Genomic DNA, 18861 nt, shown 5'->3' with positions numbered 1-18861 from the left:
ATCTCTCTATGACTGGAGGAAGGATGCCAGTCACAGGCTGCCTCAGCCAGGGAGATCCCTGAAAGCCGAATTAAAAAAAAAAAAATCGCAGGGTGAGGGCTGGAAGGAATCGAACCCAGCAACCTCCCACGCGCGGAGAAAAGTGTGTATGCACTTGCACGTCCGGCCCCAGCCTGGCACCGGCGGATTGTCTCCGATGACCCCGGGAACGCGGAGCACCCCAAACAGGAACTTCAAAGGGAGTGAAATCTGTTGCCTGTTCCACTAGGAATCCTGTTTGCCAGGCACAAGGTGTCTTTCGGTAGTGGGCACTCTCCGCGCATGCGCAGGTCCATTCGGGAATCACTGCCCAGCCGCCGACTAAGTTGCATTCCTTGAATCTTCGCAGAAAAGACCATTCTTTCCTCAGAGTTAGTAATGTGGACAGCACAAAATCGAGAGAGTCTGGGGCTTCTCTCTTTCCCTGTGATGATTGCCATGGTGTGTTGTGCACACAGGTGAGCTGCGGTTGCTGAATCTTCCTATTTTCTTTCCACATGCCTGCTGGATCATGTCTCTGGCTCTCTGGGGGGGTAGGTGTGCCTGTATCTTTTCTATGTCTGCTCGCAGTTTGTGCTCGTTCTGACTGCAGTCCCCACTTCTTCCCCTCAGCGCCAATGAACCCAGCAACATGTCATACGTGAAAGAGACAGTGGACAGATTGCTCAAAGGATATGACATCCGCTTGCGGCCGGACTTTGGAGGTAATGCTTCATGTTTTTTCAACCTGTAACCCATCCCTAGTTGTGATTGAATGTCAAAGATAAAGGCGAGGGGGAAAAAAAAAAAAAGCATGTCATTTTATAACCCCGCACTACGCCCTGGACACACACACACACACACACGCACGCTCGCTCGCTCGCTGCCCAGACTCTCGGGCTCAGGTGGACGAGCCCCGGGCTGAGCCGACCTGCCCCGGCCGACACACCCTCTGCATAGTCACTGCATCACGCGTGTGCCCACACCTGTTTTCCTAGGCTGTCCCCCGCCGGGGCTTGGGGGGAGGGAGGGAGCCCGCTCGGGACGTAGTGAGGGTTGGGACGCCCCCCGCCCCCTCCCCAGCCCGCTGCCACTCTGGGAATGTGCCCTTAAATGTGGTCCCGCCTTCCCCGGCAGGGCCCCCCGTGGACGTCGGGATGCGGATCGATGTCGCCAGCATAGATATGGTCTCCGAAGTGAACATGGTGAGTGGCCTCCCCGCGGGCCCGGCTTACGCAGATGCGAAAGGGACCGGTGCCCGTGTCCTCTGCGTTTCCTTGGCGGTCATCTCGCCCCTGGCCCCGGGGGTCCCGCTGCGTGCGCGCTGTCCACTCGGGCGAGCACGGCCAGCGGCGCCCCGGTCTCTGTTTTGGACACACACGGGCTACTGCGGCGTTCCGGAGGAAACGTGCTCCGCTCTATTTTGGGAAGGACGGGTGACTGTTGCGCCGACCGATCGGCTGGGGCGGAGTCTGAGCGCTACTTTCGCCGGGGTTCCCTGTGTGTTGGGATGAGGAGGGCACCACCTGCCGGCGGCTGGGCGGCGGGGCCGGGGGTCTGCAGCCCTCTCCTCGCCCCGGACGGCCCAGGCAGCCCCTGCAGCCGCCGGGCGCACCGCCCCGGGCTCGGCGGGCCCCTCCTTCCTTCAGGCTCTAGCACGCCGTGTGGCCCGAGCAACAGGCTGAGACAAAAGCTGGCTGATAGAAGTCCCCAGGCCTGCCTCTGGGGAGGCTGATCTCTTTCCCTGTGGAGGTTGATGACTTTGCCTTGTTGCATCTTGCAAATTTAAGTCGAAACAAAATGGATCGAGTTGCCTTGCTTCGCTTTACTCTTGACCCCTACACCTCTTGGAAAAAGGTGATGATGAAGGGATTGGCGTGGAGAGGGGCAAGGGCGCAGTACACAGTGCAATCCTTTTTATGCACAAGGCTCAACATTCTTTTACTTCTATTTTTTTTTTCTTCCTCTTATCCAAAGCTGTTGCAAAATGGGTTGAAATCATAGCTGCCACTTTCTCTGCTGGCTGTTCCAACCAGTGCGGGTAGCGGTTTTCCAGTTGTTGGAGTTTCTAACTGTTGCTTTGTGAAAGGCAGGGGGGGATGCCTGTTGCTTTTCTAGAACAGCTAGATCTACGTGAGCAAAATGCCATATGCATTCCATTGGCGAAGGAATACTATAGCGGCAGAAATCTAGACATTCTGAATAAGAAGAAGACCAAAACCTTTGGGATTTTACCACGGTATAACTGTAAAGACTATTGAGTTGTCTTATATTTCAATACTAGTGTGATATTTTATTTATGCTAAGGATTAAGAATTTTATTTTTTCTAGATTACGACCAATAGTCTATATTTATAGACTATTGCGTGGCTCTGGAGCCAACTATATGACATTATATTTTTATATTTTATAATTGTAACTGCCCTTATTTTAAGTAACTTACTTAAAAACACTGTGTTAACATGTCTTTCATGATTGTTCCAAAAAAAGAAACCTGAGTTTCAAACCATAGTGCATACCAATGAATACTTCTGATTTGGCAAAGATTTTTAGCAGACTCACTAATTATATTCTGTTTGCATCCATCCTAATATCATAAAGCAAACTCAAACACACTATACACAAATATTCGGGAGAAAATAATGACATGTGCACCTATACAGATGATACCTAGTCCATGTAGGTTCCACTGGACAAATTAGACAGGAATTACTTCAACAAGTTGCATCATGTAGATAAATGCTATTTTCTTTTGCAGTCCTTTGTTTTAGCACCTAGTAAGCAACCAGATAGATTTGTAAAATAGAAGATTCCCAAAGCTGAAAAGGCAAACACTGACTTTGAAGTGGTCTACTTTGCTGTATAGGGTATCATCCTTTTCAAAATTTCAAAAAATAAATAATTCTGCTCATTATATTTAATATACCTCTTTTAAAAAAGAAATTTAACTGAATATTAAAGTTTCCATTAATTAAAAGAACCACCACAACAGAAAGTTCCATATAGTCAGTCATTTAACGAAATTCATACATTTAATGAATTGGTATTTCTCCCTAATGACTGAATAGCACTATTTACTGATTGTACCACGTATATGTGCACTTGATTTTAAAAATACCCAATAAGTAAGACTTTGAAAATATAATCTATAAAAATATCCATTACCTTTTCACTATGATGTTAGATTCATGATGTGAAAACAGAAACCACTGAAAGTCGAAAATTAACCTTGATCTACTTTTTCTTCCTTCTTTCCTCTTTTAATGAGAGGTACCAATAGGGTTCAAAGTTTTTCTTCCCCCTTCTCTCACATATAAGAAAGCATTGAAATAAATAGATCAGAAATAACTCCATGGAAAATGGAAATAAAGGGAAAAAATTAGGTTGGTTTTCTCCAAAGGGTAAGAAAATTGTCTGTAATATCTTTGGATTTTAGATAATATAAGTAGGATTGAAAGACTCTGAGAAATAAGATTCATTGCTTTTTATGCCAAGCAGGTTCCGGTGCTCTGATAGGCAATGCCATTTGAGGTTATTTAACAAGAAATTTTCATCAAAATTGACAAAAATAAGAATGAACAGGATGTTATAAAAATTGTTTTTTAAGAAAATATGAGTCCAATCTATTATCAAGTCATTATTAATTTTTATATTTTAGTATTAATATTATTATCCACTTCACGGTCGGAAATATGATTAGATCAATGTATTTGAGAACTAGGTTTTGTGAATTTTTGTTCATTTCCTGTGTTATCCTAAGTATATATAATTACAGATTGCTTTATAGCACTGTGTGTTTTAAAGATTAACATCACATCAAGCATTTTCTTTTTCATGTCCTTCAGATTATAAAATTTTTCTGAAATTAAAGGGATAGGGAAGGATCTTTTATAGATAAGAATTAAAAGAGTCTACAATCAGACATCACTGGTCTTGAGCAGAGAATAATTCTGATACAGAATATATATATATATATATATATATATGCCAGGCTTTTTTGTTCAGCGAATAATTTTGATTATAGTAGGAAGTATCTTTCCTTTGACAACATGGGATATATCATGGGTGTGATGGTGACCACATAGATATTATTATATTCTAAACCATCATCTTAAAAAACTACCATGATTTCTGTTTATTGTGTATTAAACCCTTCAAGCCTTCTGTTCTAAGAATTTCTACCAAGCCATACTCATATGTGTGCACATGCACACACACACACACGCAGACTAGGGATGAATAGGAGGCAGTTGGAGCAAAAGGAGAGAAGAGCTCCCAGAAATTGTTCTTAAAGTAACTGCTGCCATCTGCTACTATAAAGCCAATAAAACATAGATAGTAGTCGGCAACTTTCCTTCTGGAGTAGTAACTTAGGGAAACATGACATTAACTACCTGCAAGCAAGTGGTTGAGTTCTCTGATTTCATATTCCAACAACTAGCTGAATCTCCTTGTTTGAGAGAGGATTCTGAGTCGCACCCTCACAGCTCTGTGTCCCTGATCTAAAGCATCATGGTCCAAGACACCATCCCCAGGAGACTTACATCCAGCGGGTTCTGACTGAAAGTGTGACTCAGTCCAAGCCATTGCCAGGGAGAGATGGTGACCATGTATTCATTATTTCTTTCTTTCCTTTGTGCAATGATTGATGCAACAGCAAATGCCTTCACCAGGCATTAAAATTAACAGTCATAATGGCAACAAAAACAAAAAAGAATCCATTTTATAAATAGTGTCTAAAAATATTTAATTTACCAAACAGCCACTTAAATTTCACTATTTTTAATGTTCATATTTTGTTCTAGAAATTTCTGGTACACATTTCAGTTATGTCTAATTACCATCACTATGATGACTCAAAACAGTAACCACTTGTCAGAATCCAGCGTCCACACCCACTTCTCAAGTCAGTGCTCCTCGGTCTTTAAGGCACACCTGAATCATTCTGGGATCTTGTTATAAAACAAATTCTGAATCAGAGGTGTTGGGGGTGGGGAGACTGGCATTCTGCATTTCTCCCAGGTGATGCCCATTGCAGGTGTATGCATAGCATTTTGAGTCTCAAGGTGGTGGTACGTTATTCTAAGATATAGTTTTATTAAAAAGTGAATATTTTCTTCTAAATTTATCTGGAAATGATAATATTTCAAGGTTGCAAAGTAAGTTTTAAATTAATTTTCAGGTAGTTAAACAGGTAGCAGTGTTGTAAAGGGAAAATAAGGTTAGTAGTTGGTGAAAAATAACAGGGCAAGGGTAAGAGACTAGATGATAGAGCTTAAACTAATAAGTAGTCTTTCTATGTATGTCAGTACATGTGAATCAACCAGTTTTAAAGTATGGCTAGGAAAATATGTCCAGACATAGTAACTCTGTAACAGTGCTGTCTTGATGCATTGCAAAACAATAATGACTTCTCTTATTTTGAATAAAGAACGTTGTCAACTGTACCCACACCCACTGAGAAGCTAGCAATAGCTCTGTGAAATAGCCTAAACGTACTCTCGCTGCTGTCTGTAAATTCAGAGGCTATAATAAAATTTCCTTTGCAAACAGAGCAAATGGGTCAGTGCCATTTAAAGGTAAGAGAAGATATCAACAGTTAAATAAAGATAAAAGTCTGTTTTTCTTTTATATAAGAAATTTCTCAGTGATGACTTATAATGTTATACCATCTGGAGGGGCTGAGAGAGGAAGATTCCCCTTGCTTTTCTGTTTGGAGATAGCAGAAATATGTTTTTATAACCCAAATCACATTAAAGCAAGCCTATCTAGAGTTTAATAAGTGTGAATTTGCATTTGAAAGCATATGATTTTAGGATTACAGGGCCAAACTGGGTATTAAAGTATGTAATACAATGGCAATAAACAGTAACATTCCCTGGAACATTTCCCATGTGTGAGGCATGGTTATCAAGTATTGTACATTAATAGCTTATTTTAGCCCTTAATTTAAGGCTATGAAATTCTTATCCCCCATTGCAGATTTAAAAACCGACGCTGATAGGTAGAGAAACTTAAGTTGAGAGAAGTTATAGAATTCATGAGTGATAGAGCCAAGAGTTTGAAACCAAACAGCTTGTGTCCAGCACCTGCTTTCTAACCATCAGGCTAATAAAATATAAAATGTTCTCAGGGGCCAGTGTTGTGGCTCAGCAGGTTAAGCCACCCTTTGTGATACCCGTATCCCATATCAGAGTGCTGGTTTGAGTTCTGGTTTCTATGCTTCCAACCCAGCTCCTTGCTAATGTTCTTGGCTAGGCAGTGGATAATGACCTAAGTACTTGGGTCCCTGTTACCTATGTGAGAGGCCAGGATGGAGGAGTTCTTGCCTCCTGGTTTCAGCCTGGTCCAGTCCTGGTAGTTAGAGTCCTTTGGGTACTGAATCAGCAGATGGGAGATTTCTCTGTCTCTTCCTCTTTCTCTGTGGCTCTGGCTTTCAAATAAATAAATAACTCTTTTAAGAAAATGTTTCTAGTATGTGATTCTGGAAACTTGAATGAGTAATATGACTTCCTTTGACCTCAGGTTTCTCTTCTGTAAAATTAAGGTAAATTTCATGATTGCTAAATCCCTTTCTTGTTCATATATTCCAGAAGAAATGTTTAAATCTTTAAAAGGTTGTAGACAACATCAAAATTGAGAATCTTCCTCTCTATTTGGTTCCTAAATTCCATTCTGTCTTATTCCATGTTATTTTTTGGGTAGGTGAGTCAATTGACAAGCAGTTATTGAGCTCCCACTGAGTGCAAACTGTGACATTCTCCTGGGAACATTGCAGTAATGATTGTGTGCAATCTGGGGCCTCTTGAATCATCATTTTAATTGGTCATGGCATTATCATCCAACTTTTTCTTCCTTAAACACATTTGCAAAGACAGCAACAAGAAATGTTAGATCAATGGCCTTCAAAATGTAACTTGACTGATGCCTAGTCTGTATCGTATTGAACATTGGAGCCAAGACCAAACTGTCTAGTGCGCTGTCCATTGTGTTTGAACTGGAAATGCTGCACCTCTACTACCAAGCAGAAGTTATGAAAATAGAAGGGAACTGTTTTTCAAGATCTGGTGTACCCAAGGATTTGCCCAACCTACCTCAAATACTTCCATGATGTGGCTGAGCATTTGGGAATAGCACCGAGGTGTTTCTCTTGTCTAAATATCAGTTCATATACATTTTCCATGTTTTTGATGCATTTTACATTGTCTGACCGTACCCCCACCCACCCCATACTTCACAGCATCCTTAAAACACATGAAGGGAGCTGTTTGGTCACAGTGGGTTAAGCCACAATTCAGACACCCACAACTCAACCACAGTGCAGGTCGAGTTCCAGCTCCTCTGCACTTCCCATCCAGCTTCCTGTTAATGTACCTGGGAGAGAGTGGATGACAGTCTAAGTACTTGGGTTCCTGTCACTGATGTGAAAGAATCCAGGCAGAGTTCCTGGCTCTTGACTTTGGCCTGACTAAGCCCTTGCTGTTGTGGGCATTTTAAGAGTGATTCTCTCTCTCTCTCTCTCTCTCTCTCTCTCTCTCTCTCTCTCTCTCTCCTCTTTCTTCTCTCTCTTCTCTCTCTCCCTCTCTCCTCTTTCTTCTCTCTCTTCTCTCTCTCTCTCTCACATACACACACACACACATTCTCTTCCTCTCTCTGTAATTCTGCCTTTCAAATAAATAAACAAATTATTGAATAAAGAAACTAATAAATCTTTTTTCAAGTTTTTAGCTTTTTATTCAGTGGGAGAAATGCGGGGGAGAGTGAGGGCTCTGTCTAAAAGAGAGAGGGAAATCTGGATTCATACCCATCACCAGGAGCCAGCCACATGGAGGAGCATGTAGGCCAGAAAGCATGGGGCTGGTGGCCTGGAGGTGCAGAGGCCACAAGTGGGTCTAGGGCAAAATGAAAAAAAGGCCAAAAAGTTCTGGGCCCACTGTGTTCCAGGCCTTTAATCCACTTCCAAAAGGGAATGGTTAATTACCTTGATTGGCAGGTGGTCACACAGGTGTGGCCAGGTAGGGGCATGAGGTCGCAAAGGGGTGTGGTGAAGGCGTGGTTTTCCAGCTCACAAACCTGCCTACAACATTCCTCCCTCAGAGACTCCATTCCCTTAACCCTAAGGGATGTTGAAGGGTGTAGAATCATATCTTCTATAGCTGCTTCCTGCTTATGAGGGGTGTAGTGCAGGCCTTGCCTGTCCTGGGTCTGGAAGTCTCTATCTATCTCATCTAACAAATTCGTTTTGTGAGATGGCGTGGTCTCAGTCACCACCAATGGCTGTGTCCCCTGTATGGTTGAAACTAATAAATCTTAAAAGACACACACACACACACACACATGAAATCTTGCATTATCGAGGAAGGTAAACATTTCAAAAGAAAAAATGAATGGTTTGAATGTTTCCAGTTGATTTAAGTTTTAGTAAAGGGGCTCAAATAACAGAGGCATAATTGAGGTTAACAAGAAAATGAATTGGTTTATGCAAAAGTTGGTTAAATGTTAATATATAGCTTCCCAATAACCAATGAGAGCATTGAATCTTATTTTTCATAAAACAAGTCTTGATTTTCAACAAGTCTGCAGTTTAGAGTACTTCTGTTTTCTGTAGATTGGGCATTGCATGAAGTACCCTGGCTCTTATCTATTGAAAGGGAAGGAAGGAAGTTAATAGTAGCATTTAGCAATCTATTACTCAGCACCTGGCAGACCTGCTCAAGAGTGGGTTTACTATTAGTGGTGATAACAAAAAAGGTTGGCCACCAAAAAGTGAAAGATACTTTTGTCTTTAATAAGCCCAGTTACAAGTATTAGCATCCTCATGGTCCTCATTGCTACTCCTTCACTAAGTAAACTAGTAATTAATCTCCTTCTGTCCTGTTGCTGTGGATTCGTTCTGAGAGAAGAAGTGTGGTGGGGGAAGAGGTGCGGAGTCATGATACAGACACTGGGATTCAGGTGAAAGTGGGCTAGAGGTGAGCAGCTCGCAGATTCCTTTATTTCAATTGGTGCAGCAGCTTATATAGCTGAGGCAGCCAATCCAGTCAAGGGGCAGTTTATGCCGTAACAAATCACTGCCTGTTGCTAGGCAGGCTCCTTTGCCAGGTGGGTTCCACCACCATTTCCTAAGTAACAACGCACATCTCGCTTGCTTGCCAGCACCACTTTGGCACAGCCTTCTCATTCCACCACACTGTTCCTCACATCTCTAATGAAACTTGTGATTTGTTGTGGACTTACTAGTAAATGTAATTATTCCAAGAGCATTCATTCAACTATCCTGGAGGATAAAAGATATACAATCTCTGTTTTTATAGAATTTATATAGTTTTTAAAAATGATTTAAAATCTCTAATTTTGCAGTGACTATTTTCCCATTGGAATATTTTAAATATAATATATATTTATACACAATAAGTAATATAATATAAATAACCCATAGTCATCTTGATCCTGGGATGTTTTGGTTCAACACATGCTTACTGAACACCCAGTATGCATCACATCCTGAACAAAGTTCTAGGATTGGGGAGGAGTATAACTAGGGCAAGTTCCATGCCTTCAAACTTTGACATGTAGATGAGAATAGACACATAAACAGTTACTTAAAAACAATTGTGGGGGGTTAGCACTGAACCATAGTGGGTGAAGCTACTGCCTGTGATCCTGGTATCTCATATGGGTGTTGATTCAAGTACTGGTTGCTCCACTTCAAATCCACTCCCGGCTGGTATGCCTGGGAGAGCAGTGGAGAATGGCCCAGGTACTGGGAGCCCTGCACCCATGTGAAAGACCAGAAGAATCTCCTGGCTCCTGGTTTTGGTCTGGCCCAATGCTGATCATCATGGCCATTTGGGTAGTGAACCAGCAGATGGAAGAGCTCTCTCTCCAACTCTCCCTCTGTCTCTGTAAATGTTCCTTTCAAATTAATAAATAAATCTTTAAAAACATTGGGAGGTGGTATGATGGAGACATGTATGTACAGGATCTTATGGAAGTGCAAAGTGGTTTCTAAGGCATGGGGAAGGATTCCTGACTGAAATGAACATGAGGAAGCAACAATAGTTACTTATGTAGAGGCTACAGACGGAAAGCAAGTCCTTCCAAGAGAAATGAATGGCATATACAGAGGCATACACACCTGAAAACAGCACAGGGTGTTCTGAGGGCTCCCACTCACTACTGTGAGGACGTACAGGGCACAGGGAGGATTCATAAGAGACCAGACTGAGTGATAAAAGCAAGGTGTACAACATTGTTATTGGCTGTTTTCACTGTGTAAAAGGAAGATTCTGTATAGAATTCATTTGTATGTACACTGATCATTTCTGGAATGTGCAAAAATGCATAAGGGTTATTATCTCTTGAACAAAAAGCAAAGACAAGGGATGTCTGTAGAAAAATACATAAATTTTTCCTATGCCTCTTCCTACTATTGCCTTAAAATATTCTACAAGGGGACTTCAAAAATTTCTAGGAAAATGAAATTAAAAAATAAGTTATTTTCATGCAGATGTTTTTTTAAATTCATGCATACTTGAATATCCTATACTTTAATTTTACAAAGAGAGTTTATGTGGTGAGTTTTGTAGTGCAGTGTGTTAAGCTGCCTTTGGAGTGGCCACATCTCATATCAGGTGGTTCTAGTCTTGGCTGCTATACTTCTAACTCAGTTTCCTACTAATACTTGCTGGGAGGCAACTGGGTTTCTGCTACCCATGTGGGAGACCCAAATAGAATTCTAGGTCCCTGACTTCAGCCTGACCCACCAAGCTGGAGCTGTTTTGGGCGTTTGGGGAGTAGTGGATAGAAAGTCTCTCTCTCTCTCTCTCTCGCTCTCTCGCTCTCGCTCTCTCTCCCTCCCCACTCTGCATTACAAATAAATACAGCTTAAAATATAAAAGTTTACACACACACAGAGATGATGCTACAGTATTTATATTACAGAAATTTATTCTAATCCTGAAATGAAGAAAAGCTGAAAAGTGTTTAACAGACATATAGCACTACATTTCAGGTAGATCATTCTTGTAGCTATATGGAGTTGAAATATTCAATAGAGGCAAGTCAGAGATATTTAGTGACTGGTTGGATGCTAGAGGTTGGAGAGGAAATGAGTTTCAGATGACCTCTGAGGTTACATATTGAGTAACTGGCATACAGGGCACCAGTTGCCTGTGGAGAGAACCCCAGGGAAAAGAACACTACACTATCTCCTCTTCTGCTGAAGTGGACATATTTTCAGAATGAAAAAATAGTCAGGGAGTGTTGCTGTAAGGTTCTTATAGGAATATTGAGGTAGAATATTGGAATATTGGATATTGGAACCATTCTGAAATGAAGTGGTTCCTTGGTAAATCTGCTATTCACAAATAAGACAAGTAAAAAGGCCCATGAAGGTGGTGGCTGAAATGGGTCAGTTAGAGACACAGAGAGAGGCTATGGGACAAAAACAGAGAATGGAATGAATTCATCTTTATTCCTAGCAATATGGTTCTTAATCCAAAAGAAACTTGGTGCTGATAGGATTTATAGCACATTTTTTAGAAGTGGTCTTTTTACTCTGTAGTAGTTGCCTTTAATAAACCACATAGGTAAAGGGGGAAAAAAGACATTTGGGACACTCACTTCTTCAGTGTATTTTCTCTCTTCTCTGCTGCATGCCTACACTGATACAAACTCTTCTTGGAATATTGTGCTTCTATGGGAAATTACATGAAAGCATGGTGAGTTTTTGTAGAAAGCGTATTTGGTGACGAAATGAGAAGGCTATAACAGACAGTGACAGGGAGACCACAACATGCCATGAGAAACGAAATTTACCTACAAGGAAATTAAAACGTGATTCCCAGGAGCTTTGCAGAAGGACAGAAGCATTCAAATGGCCTGTTGGGTATGGTTTTACACAAAAATTCAACTCCTCTAGAACTCTGTGGTTCCCTAGAGGGAATCTGTTTGAACAAAGGAACATTCATGGGTGGCATTATTTAGTTTTGAATGAGAAGACAGTGAAATAGCTACAGAAATAGATACAAACAGAATGCTTCTTAGGTAGCTATTAGCAATCAGATGTTCCATTCCTACCTGTACTGAAACAGGGTATGGATGAGGACTCCAGAATAACAGGAAACATGAAAGGTTAGATGTCTTGCTCTTGTGCTGGGTGAATTAACCAGGGAAGTCTCTAGGAGTGAAGTCTACTTGAAGGGGGAGTTTATTTGGGATCCTTCCTAAAAGCAGGGGGACAATTTGTTGAAAGCTGAGGTCCGTACTCACTCTAACCCTGTGTGACTCATGGAGAGGTTTTTTATTTTATGATTTATTATTTTCAAGGGAGTGATACAAAATTCTCTAGTTAAGAGAACTAGTTTTGTGGTTTCCATAGAGACAGTTCAATGACAGTCATTTGAAATCCTACCTGTGCCCCGAACGTTTTCTCATGCCTGCTCTCATTGTTTCTGCCTCCTACTGCCTGCAACCCCTCTTTGATCCAAGTGCCTCCAATTCTGCTTCAAAACCCATTGGAAATCATAATTCTTCTATGGAGACTTTCCTGTAGCCACTTTAGAGAAAATTCTGATGGAGAAAGAATATCTGGGACAGGGGGCCGGCGCCGTGGCTCACTTGGTTAATATTCCACCTGTGGCGCCGACATCCCATTTGGGAGCTGGGTTCTAGTCCCGATTGCTCCTCTTCCAGGCCAGCTCTCTGCTGTGGCCCAGGAGGGCAGTGGAGGATGGCCCAAGTGCTTGGGCTCCTGCACCCGCATAGGAGACCAGGAAGAAGCACCTGGCCATCTGGGAAGTGAACCAACAGAAGGAAGACCTTTCTGTCTCTCCCTCTCACTGTCTGTCAAATAAATAAAAAATTAAAAAAGAATATCAGGAACATATAAGCAAATCAAGACTCTAAAAAGATAAATGGCTCAGTATATTTTCTTAAAATTTTATTTATTTATTTGTTTTGATTTTACCTGAAAGATTGAAAGACAGAGTCTGACTGACATAGAAAGGTCTTCCATCTGCTGGTTCACTCTCAAATGCCCACAACAGCCAGGGCTGGGCCACACTAAATCCAGGAATGCAGAATTCAGTCTGGGTCTCTCACCTGGGTGGCAGAGAGCCAGGTACTTGAGCCACTATCTGCTGTCTCTCAGGATGCATGTTAGCAGGAAGCTGAATCAGAAGCAGAGGAGCAGGGACTGGAACCAGACATTTGAATATGGGATGTGGCTATTCCCAGCGGTCCATTGTAAATGCTGCACCAAACATACAGCCCTCAGTATAATTTGAAATCATCTATATAAAGTTCTTATTCACCTGAGTGTACCCCTATCCCACTATGTAAGCTCCAGGAAATTTAGGATTATATTCTTTATATTCTTTAGATAGTTCCTAACATGTCACAGAAACTGCATGTTATAGAATGATAGCAATTATTAGGATCAAAAAAGAATTGTTCTATTCAAAAAAGGTTAGTAATAACAGCATTTAAGATATTTTAATTTGGAAATTAATAATTTCTCCATCAGCTGTACCTTACATTTTCATCTGTAAGTTTCTTTTATGTCAACCATGAATCATGAGTTGTTTCCATAGAAACAGCTTCATCACATGGCAAAGCCAGATTCACAGAGACAGAATTGCTTCATGACAAATATCAGCATATATGTGTCACACACAAACTTCATTCTCTGCCCCCCAAAAAATCATTGCTTTTTGTATTACAGATGTCACTTTACTGTCACCTGGACTATCAATATTTCTAGACACATTCATTTTTAAAATTTTAATTATGTCTATATTAAGACTTAAAATTTTTGATTGGTTATAGAATAACTTGATGATGACTGCAAAGTAAAATGACATTTATAAAGAAGGAAAATAAAACAAAAAGGTAGCATGTAGAATGGGCTTCCTTTGCCAATCTAGAGAGGTTTTTAAACAATGACAGTTATATTTTAAAATATTAGCAAGGACTTTGCCAAATATGAAAAAAAAACAAAGTAAAATATATTGAATTCAGAAATATAAGGGTCCATGAAAATTTCATGAAAAATTGAATTAGAAAATAATTCAATTTTGGTACAAAAAGTTTGAAGTGCATCCACAGGAAGAGTGTTCAGAAAATTCACGGGAGGTATATATTATGAAAAAACTATGCAGATTTGAAAACTTTTTGTACCAAAATTAATCTACATATTAATTGCACTTTTTAAAGATTTATATGTTTATTTGAGTAGAGTTACAGAGAGGCAGAGAGAGACAGGGAGAGAGAGAGAGGTCTTCCATCTGCTGGTTCACTCTCCAGATGGCCATAACAGCCAGAGCTGGGCCAATCCGAAGCCAAGAGCTAGGAGTTTCTTCCTGGTCTCCCACATGGATGCAGGGGCCCAAGCACTTGGACCATATCCCACTCCTTTCCCAGGCACTCTAGCAAAGAGCTGGATCAGAAGTGGAACAGCCAGGACTTGAACCAGCACTCATACAGGATGCTGGCACTGCAGGCCATTACCTGCTATGCTACATTACCAGTTCCTTTAATTCCATTTTCATGGACTTTTGAAGTATTCTTGTATGTGCATATACTTAATATATATGTGTATAATATCTATATACACATATCTATTCATTTTTGGCATAATTGCATACCTGATGCTACATAGTATGATTGCTTCAAAATTTCAACTTTTGTGTGAAACCTGCACACCTACTCAGTAATTTGTTGTAACTAGTCAATGTGACAAATCAACCACCACATTAAGTGGTGGTGGAAGATTCCTGGCACTGACATTATCACTTTTGCATCCCTCCCACACACAATTTGGTGTGTCCAAAAGTCGTTATTGGGAAAACAAAAATCCCACTTCAGACCAGCTGCTGAGTTGAGGCTGATGAATAGAGAGAAAGAAGATTCACTACAAGGTTGATGTTAATGAAAACTTCTGGCTTAATGTGGTGAATTTTTCAAGTTGGAAACGAAAGAAGAAAGACAAGATGAAAAATTTGGAGAGTGAAATATATTCATAAAACTGGAAAAGCACATTCAGTGCTTAGTGTGAAGCTGATGTATACTTTCTCTACACCTACACAAACACTACTTTGGGAAACACCCCCAGAAGCTGTGTTGTCAAGAAGTTTGAAAAATTTGGTATGACTTGGTTCTCTGAAATTGTAGATGGGAACAGCTTTCAGGATATCACAGGGTCGTATCTCCCCTCTTGTGTTCAAAATCACTTTTGAACATAAGTCAAACTTGATTAAATATGTTTTTGCATAGTTATCATTCTACTTTTCCATGTTTTAAAGGACTTGTACCTTTTGTTCTACAAAATGGTTGGAGATATGTCAGCCAAAATCCAAAGTGATTGCCCTTATTTAAAATACATTTACCCGATCCAATCACACTCTGTGGAGCTTAGTATTGAATCAAATATGGGGCTCTCTTTGCAGAGTATGTAAGGAGCACCTACTGCATGTAATTTATGACTAACTATGAAGTCATCAGTTTGAAATGTCACCATTAAAACTTGATATCTTCTACCTAATTCCTGCTGAAATGCAAATGGCTTTCAAAGAGGCAAAAATAATGTTTGTTTTCAATTCCTGTGTTTATTCCAGAGTATGAATGAATGGCTGAATGAAGAACACTTTTGCCTATGCACACAAACTAGAAAAGGCTATGAGGAGAGAGGAAGCTGGGATTATTTCATGTTTTTCCCCCAAATCAGCAGTTTCCTGAGATTGGGAGCTGATACCAACCAACTAGAGTGTCCAAGTGTGCTGAGATAGCATTTTATTGTCTACGCTGATCCTCTGCACTTGAGAAGCACTTCACTTGATATGCCAGTGATGTACAGTGTTGTGTAGCCCAAAACATGAAATAGTACTTTCATTTTTTTCCTCTTAAGAATTACATACACTTGCTGACTTGGCAGGTGGCAACAATATTTTTGTGATTTTAATACCTAATTAATCACATAGTTGAAATCAGTGTCTAGTGATGAGAGTACAAAGATATTTTAAGTACAGACCCTCTGCATCTGGTATATATAATTTTGTGTTTTTTTCCTAAAGTACCTTCCCTTAAAATGTGTTTCTCTCAAATTATATTTAAATAATTTTAAATCACTTTAAAATGTCAAGATGAAATTGTTCCTAATTTATACTCTCAAGAGTAAATTGTATGATTTGATTAATCCTTTAGATAGTTACAGTACCATGGAACTATTTTAAGGATATGTGAGTGTCAAAAGAGATAGATCATATGTAAGTTTATATTCAGGTATATGTGATGAATAATTTATAAATGCTACAATTATTTAGTGCTTGTATCTTTATTGTTTTAGTATTATCTATGAGGTTTTTCCTGAATTTCTCACTCTTTAATGCCAAGACATCACAGGTAATATTAATTCATATTATATACAAATATGATAATGTATTTGTTTGATATTAGGTTTTGTATCATGAAGTTGGAACTCAAAGTACTTCTAACTGTGAAACTTCTCTGTGAGAACTGACAGAAAAATGAAAAGGATTTCTCTGTTTTCCCTAATGATAATTTTCCTTTTGTTCTTACTCTTAGAAGGAGCTATACTGTCTAAACATTTTAAACCTAAACACAATCTTGTTCTGCATATAATCCTCCTTTATCTCTCTAGAGTTCATATTTTGTGTTACTTCATGGTATGTAGGATTAGGGTACTGGGGTTGACTTCTAGTTTTTAATTACAGCACTTTTACTTACAGGATAATTATTACTTTGGCATAATTAGCTTAGAGTGATTATATAATCTGTTGTCCAAACATACACTTTCAAGAAGGAAAGTGGGCACTATTAATAATTACCAGTGAGTACAAACCAACAGTGTCCTAGAAAAGCTAGAATTTATGATTCTGCTAGGTCATACAAAGTTAGAACTTCTATTTAAAACATGGATAAATGATACTTTCTCCTTAGGTTATTGAAGGGCATATAAGATAATGTGTTTGAATCCTTTAACATAATGCCTGACTCCTTGGTAGATACATGGTGAAAAACTGGTTATATTTCAGCACAGTATTCATCATCATCATCATCTTCATCACTGTTACTCTCACCACCACCACCATTAGTCCAATAAGACTGATTGAATGCAATAGATTGGATGACTTTACAACAAAAGAAATTTATCTCATAATTCTGAAAAATGGGCAGTCGAAGATCCAGGTGCCAGCAGATTGGGTTTCTGATAAGGGTCCACTTTCTGGCTCATGGAGAGCTTTCATAGTATGTTCTCAAACGATGCATGGGGTAAAGGAGTTTTCTGGGGCCTCTTTGTAAAGGCCTAATTGTATCCCGGAGGGCTCTGTCCACACAACCTAATCACTTCACAAAAGCCCCACCTCTGAATACCATCATAATGGGGATGGTTTAAACATGAGACTTTTGGGGGGATACACAGCATGTAGAAATCCCTCTCATCATCATTGTCATCATTATCATTCTATCTATTGAGCTATTGCAATATAGCAAGCACTGTTTTTAATGCTTTATATTTAAATATCTATAATAAAATTTGATAGAATAGGTGAAATAGCCACATGATAAGTTGTAGATTACCAAACAAAAAAAGACATGATTTGCCAGTTCACTTTTGCCCACCGAGAGTTTTCTAAGAGCCAAAAAACTTGGTAATAATAGTGAAGAATCATTAAAAATGTAAGATTTACTTCATTCTTTCTAGGAACATCTAAGTATATCACTTGCAAGGTAAATTATGAACACATAACTGCCTGCTTGAAGTCATAATTGAGCATGAAAGGCAAAAAAAATAGGCCCTGAAGATGAGATCACAATTCATAATGTGACAAAGTGCAACCTAATTGAGACATGTAGCAGGATACCAATTAGATAGAACAATAATGAATATTCTAGGCAGGAAAAATAACTCTAACAAGTTTGTAGAGAGAACATGATCAAAAACATAGAAAGACTGATCCAAAGCACATGAATTTTCAGGCCTGGAAAATTATGCTGAAATCTTGATAATTCAAAACAATTATTAATAACTAATTTATATGTGTATATATATATTGAGAATTTCTGCAGAGCAGGTACCATTCTAACTTCAAGTATTCACCCACTTAATCTGTAAACCAATCATATGGTGTTGCAGCTTATATCATTATTAGCCCTGTTTCATAGATAAACTTTGAAAAATTAAATGACTCATCCAAAATTACAATAAACTAATCAGATCATAGAAAGTCATTATTTCTAATAATGTTTAAACATAGAGAGGTTTCAAATATTAGGAAATGTGATTACTATTTAGCAAGATAGGTCCTAGGATGAAATGCATTAGAAAGAGACATTATTTAGCCCAGAGTTAAACTTGATAAAAGTTAAGGGGTAGCTTTATTAAAGTTTTCAGGTTGCTGAAAATGTTTAATCCATTTGCTGGTATAAATCATATTGGACATATCATTTGCAAGGTGCAAGGTGTTAGGTGCTAATTGGAAATAGAAGAGAAGAATGGTTTTGAAATCCCTTCTGAAAGAATCTTAACTTGAAGAAGGAAGTAAAGATTAGATTGGACATAAGGAAGAACATCTTGACTGTAATGAGTAAGACAGTGCTGGAAGGAGCTATCAAGAGTAGTTTGCAAGTGTCATCCTTAGAAAGCTGGAGAACAAGAATACATAATTATATTTGTCCTCGTTGGCTTAGATGGCTGTTCTGTCCAAAGAAAATAGTGTGAGGTCAGAAATAAAAATTCTCCAGTAGATTAATTTGAGTTTCTAAAATTTTTAATTGCTATTTGCAAACAATCAATTATAAGATCTTCAAAAAATTCCCAAA

At 39.5% G+C, this 18861-nt stretch overlaps 1 protein-coding gene across 2 annotated transcripts in view; it reads left to right on the top strand.

Moving 5' to 3' along the window:
- Positions 1-417: 417 nt before the first annotated feature.
- GABRB1 (gamma-aminobutyric acid type A receptor subunit beta1) overlaps positions 418-18861 on the top strand; it is a 439794-nt gene continuing 421350 nt past the window's right edge. The window contains exons 1-3 of one of the 2 annotated variants that reach the window (XM_062213299.1): positions 418-497; positions 652-743; positions 1156-1223. In XM_062213299.1, the coding sequence (XP_062069283.1) occupies positions 418-497; positions 652-743; positions 1156-1223 (240 nt within the window). The remainder of the gene's footprint in view (positions 498-651; positions 744-1155; positions 1224-18861) is intronic. The other variant, XM_062213300.1, reaches the window with a different exon arrangement.

The sequence above is a fragment of the Lepus europaeus genome, chromosome 16 (genome assembly GCF_033115175.1).
Source record: "Lepus europaeus isolate LE1 chromosome 16, mLepTim1.pri, whole genome shotgun sequence".
Classification (NCBI taxonomy): Eukaryota; Metazoa; Chordata; class Mammalia; order Lagomorpha; family Leporidae; genus Lepus; species Lepus europaeus.
The sequence above is the reverse complement of the archived record's forward strand: the minus strand, read 5'-3'. Positions and strand labels throughout refer to the sequence as shown.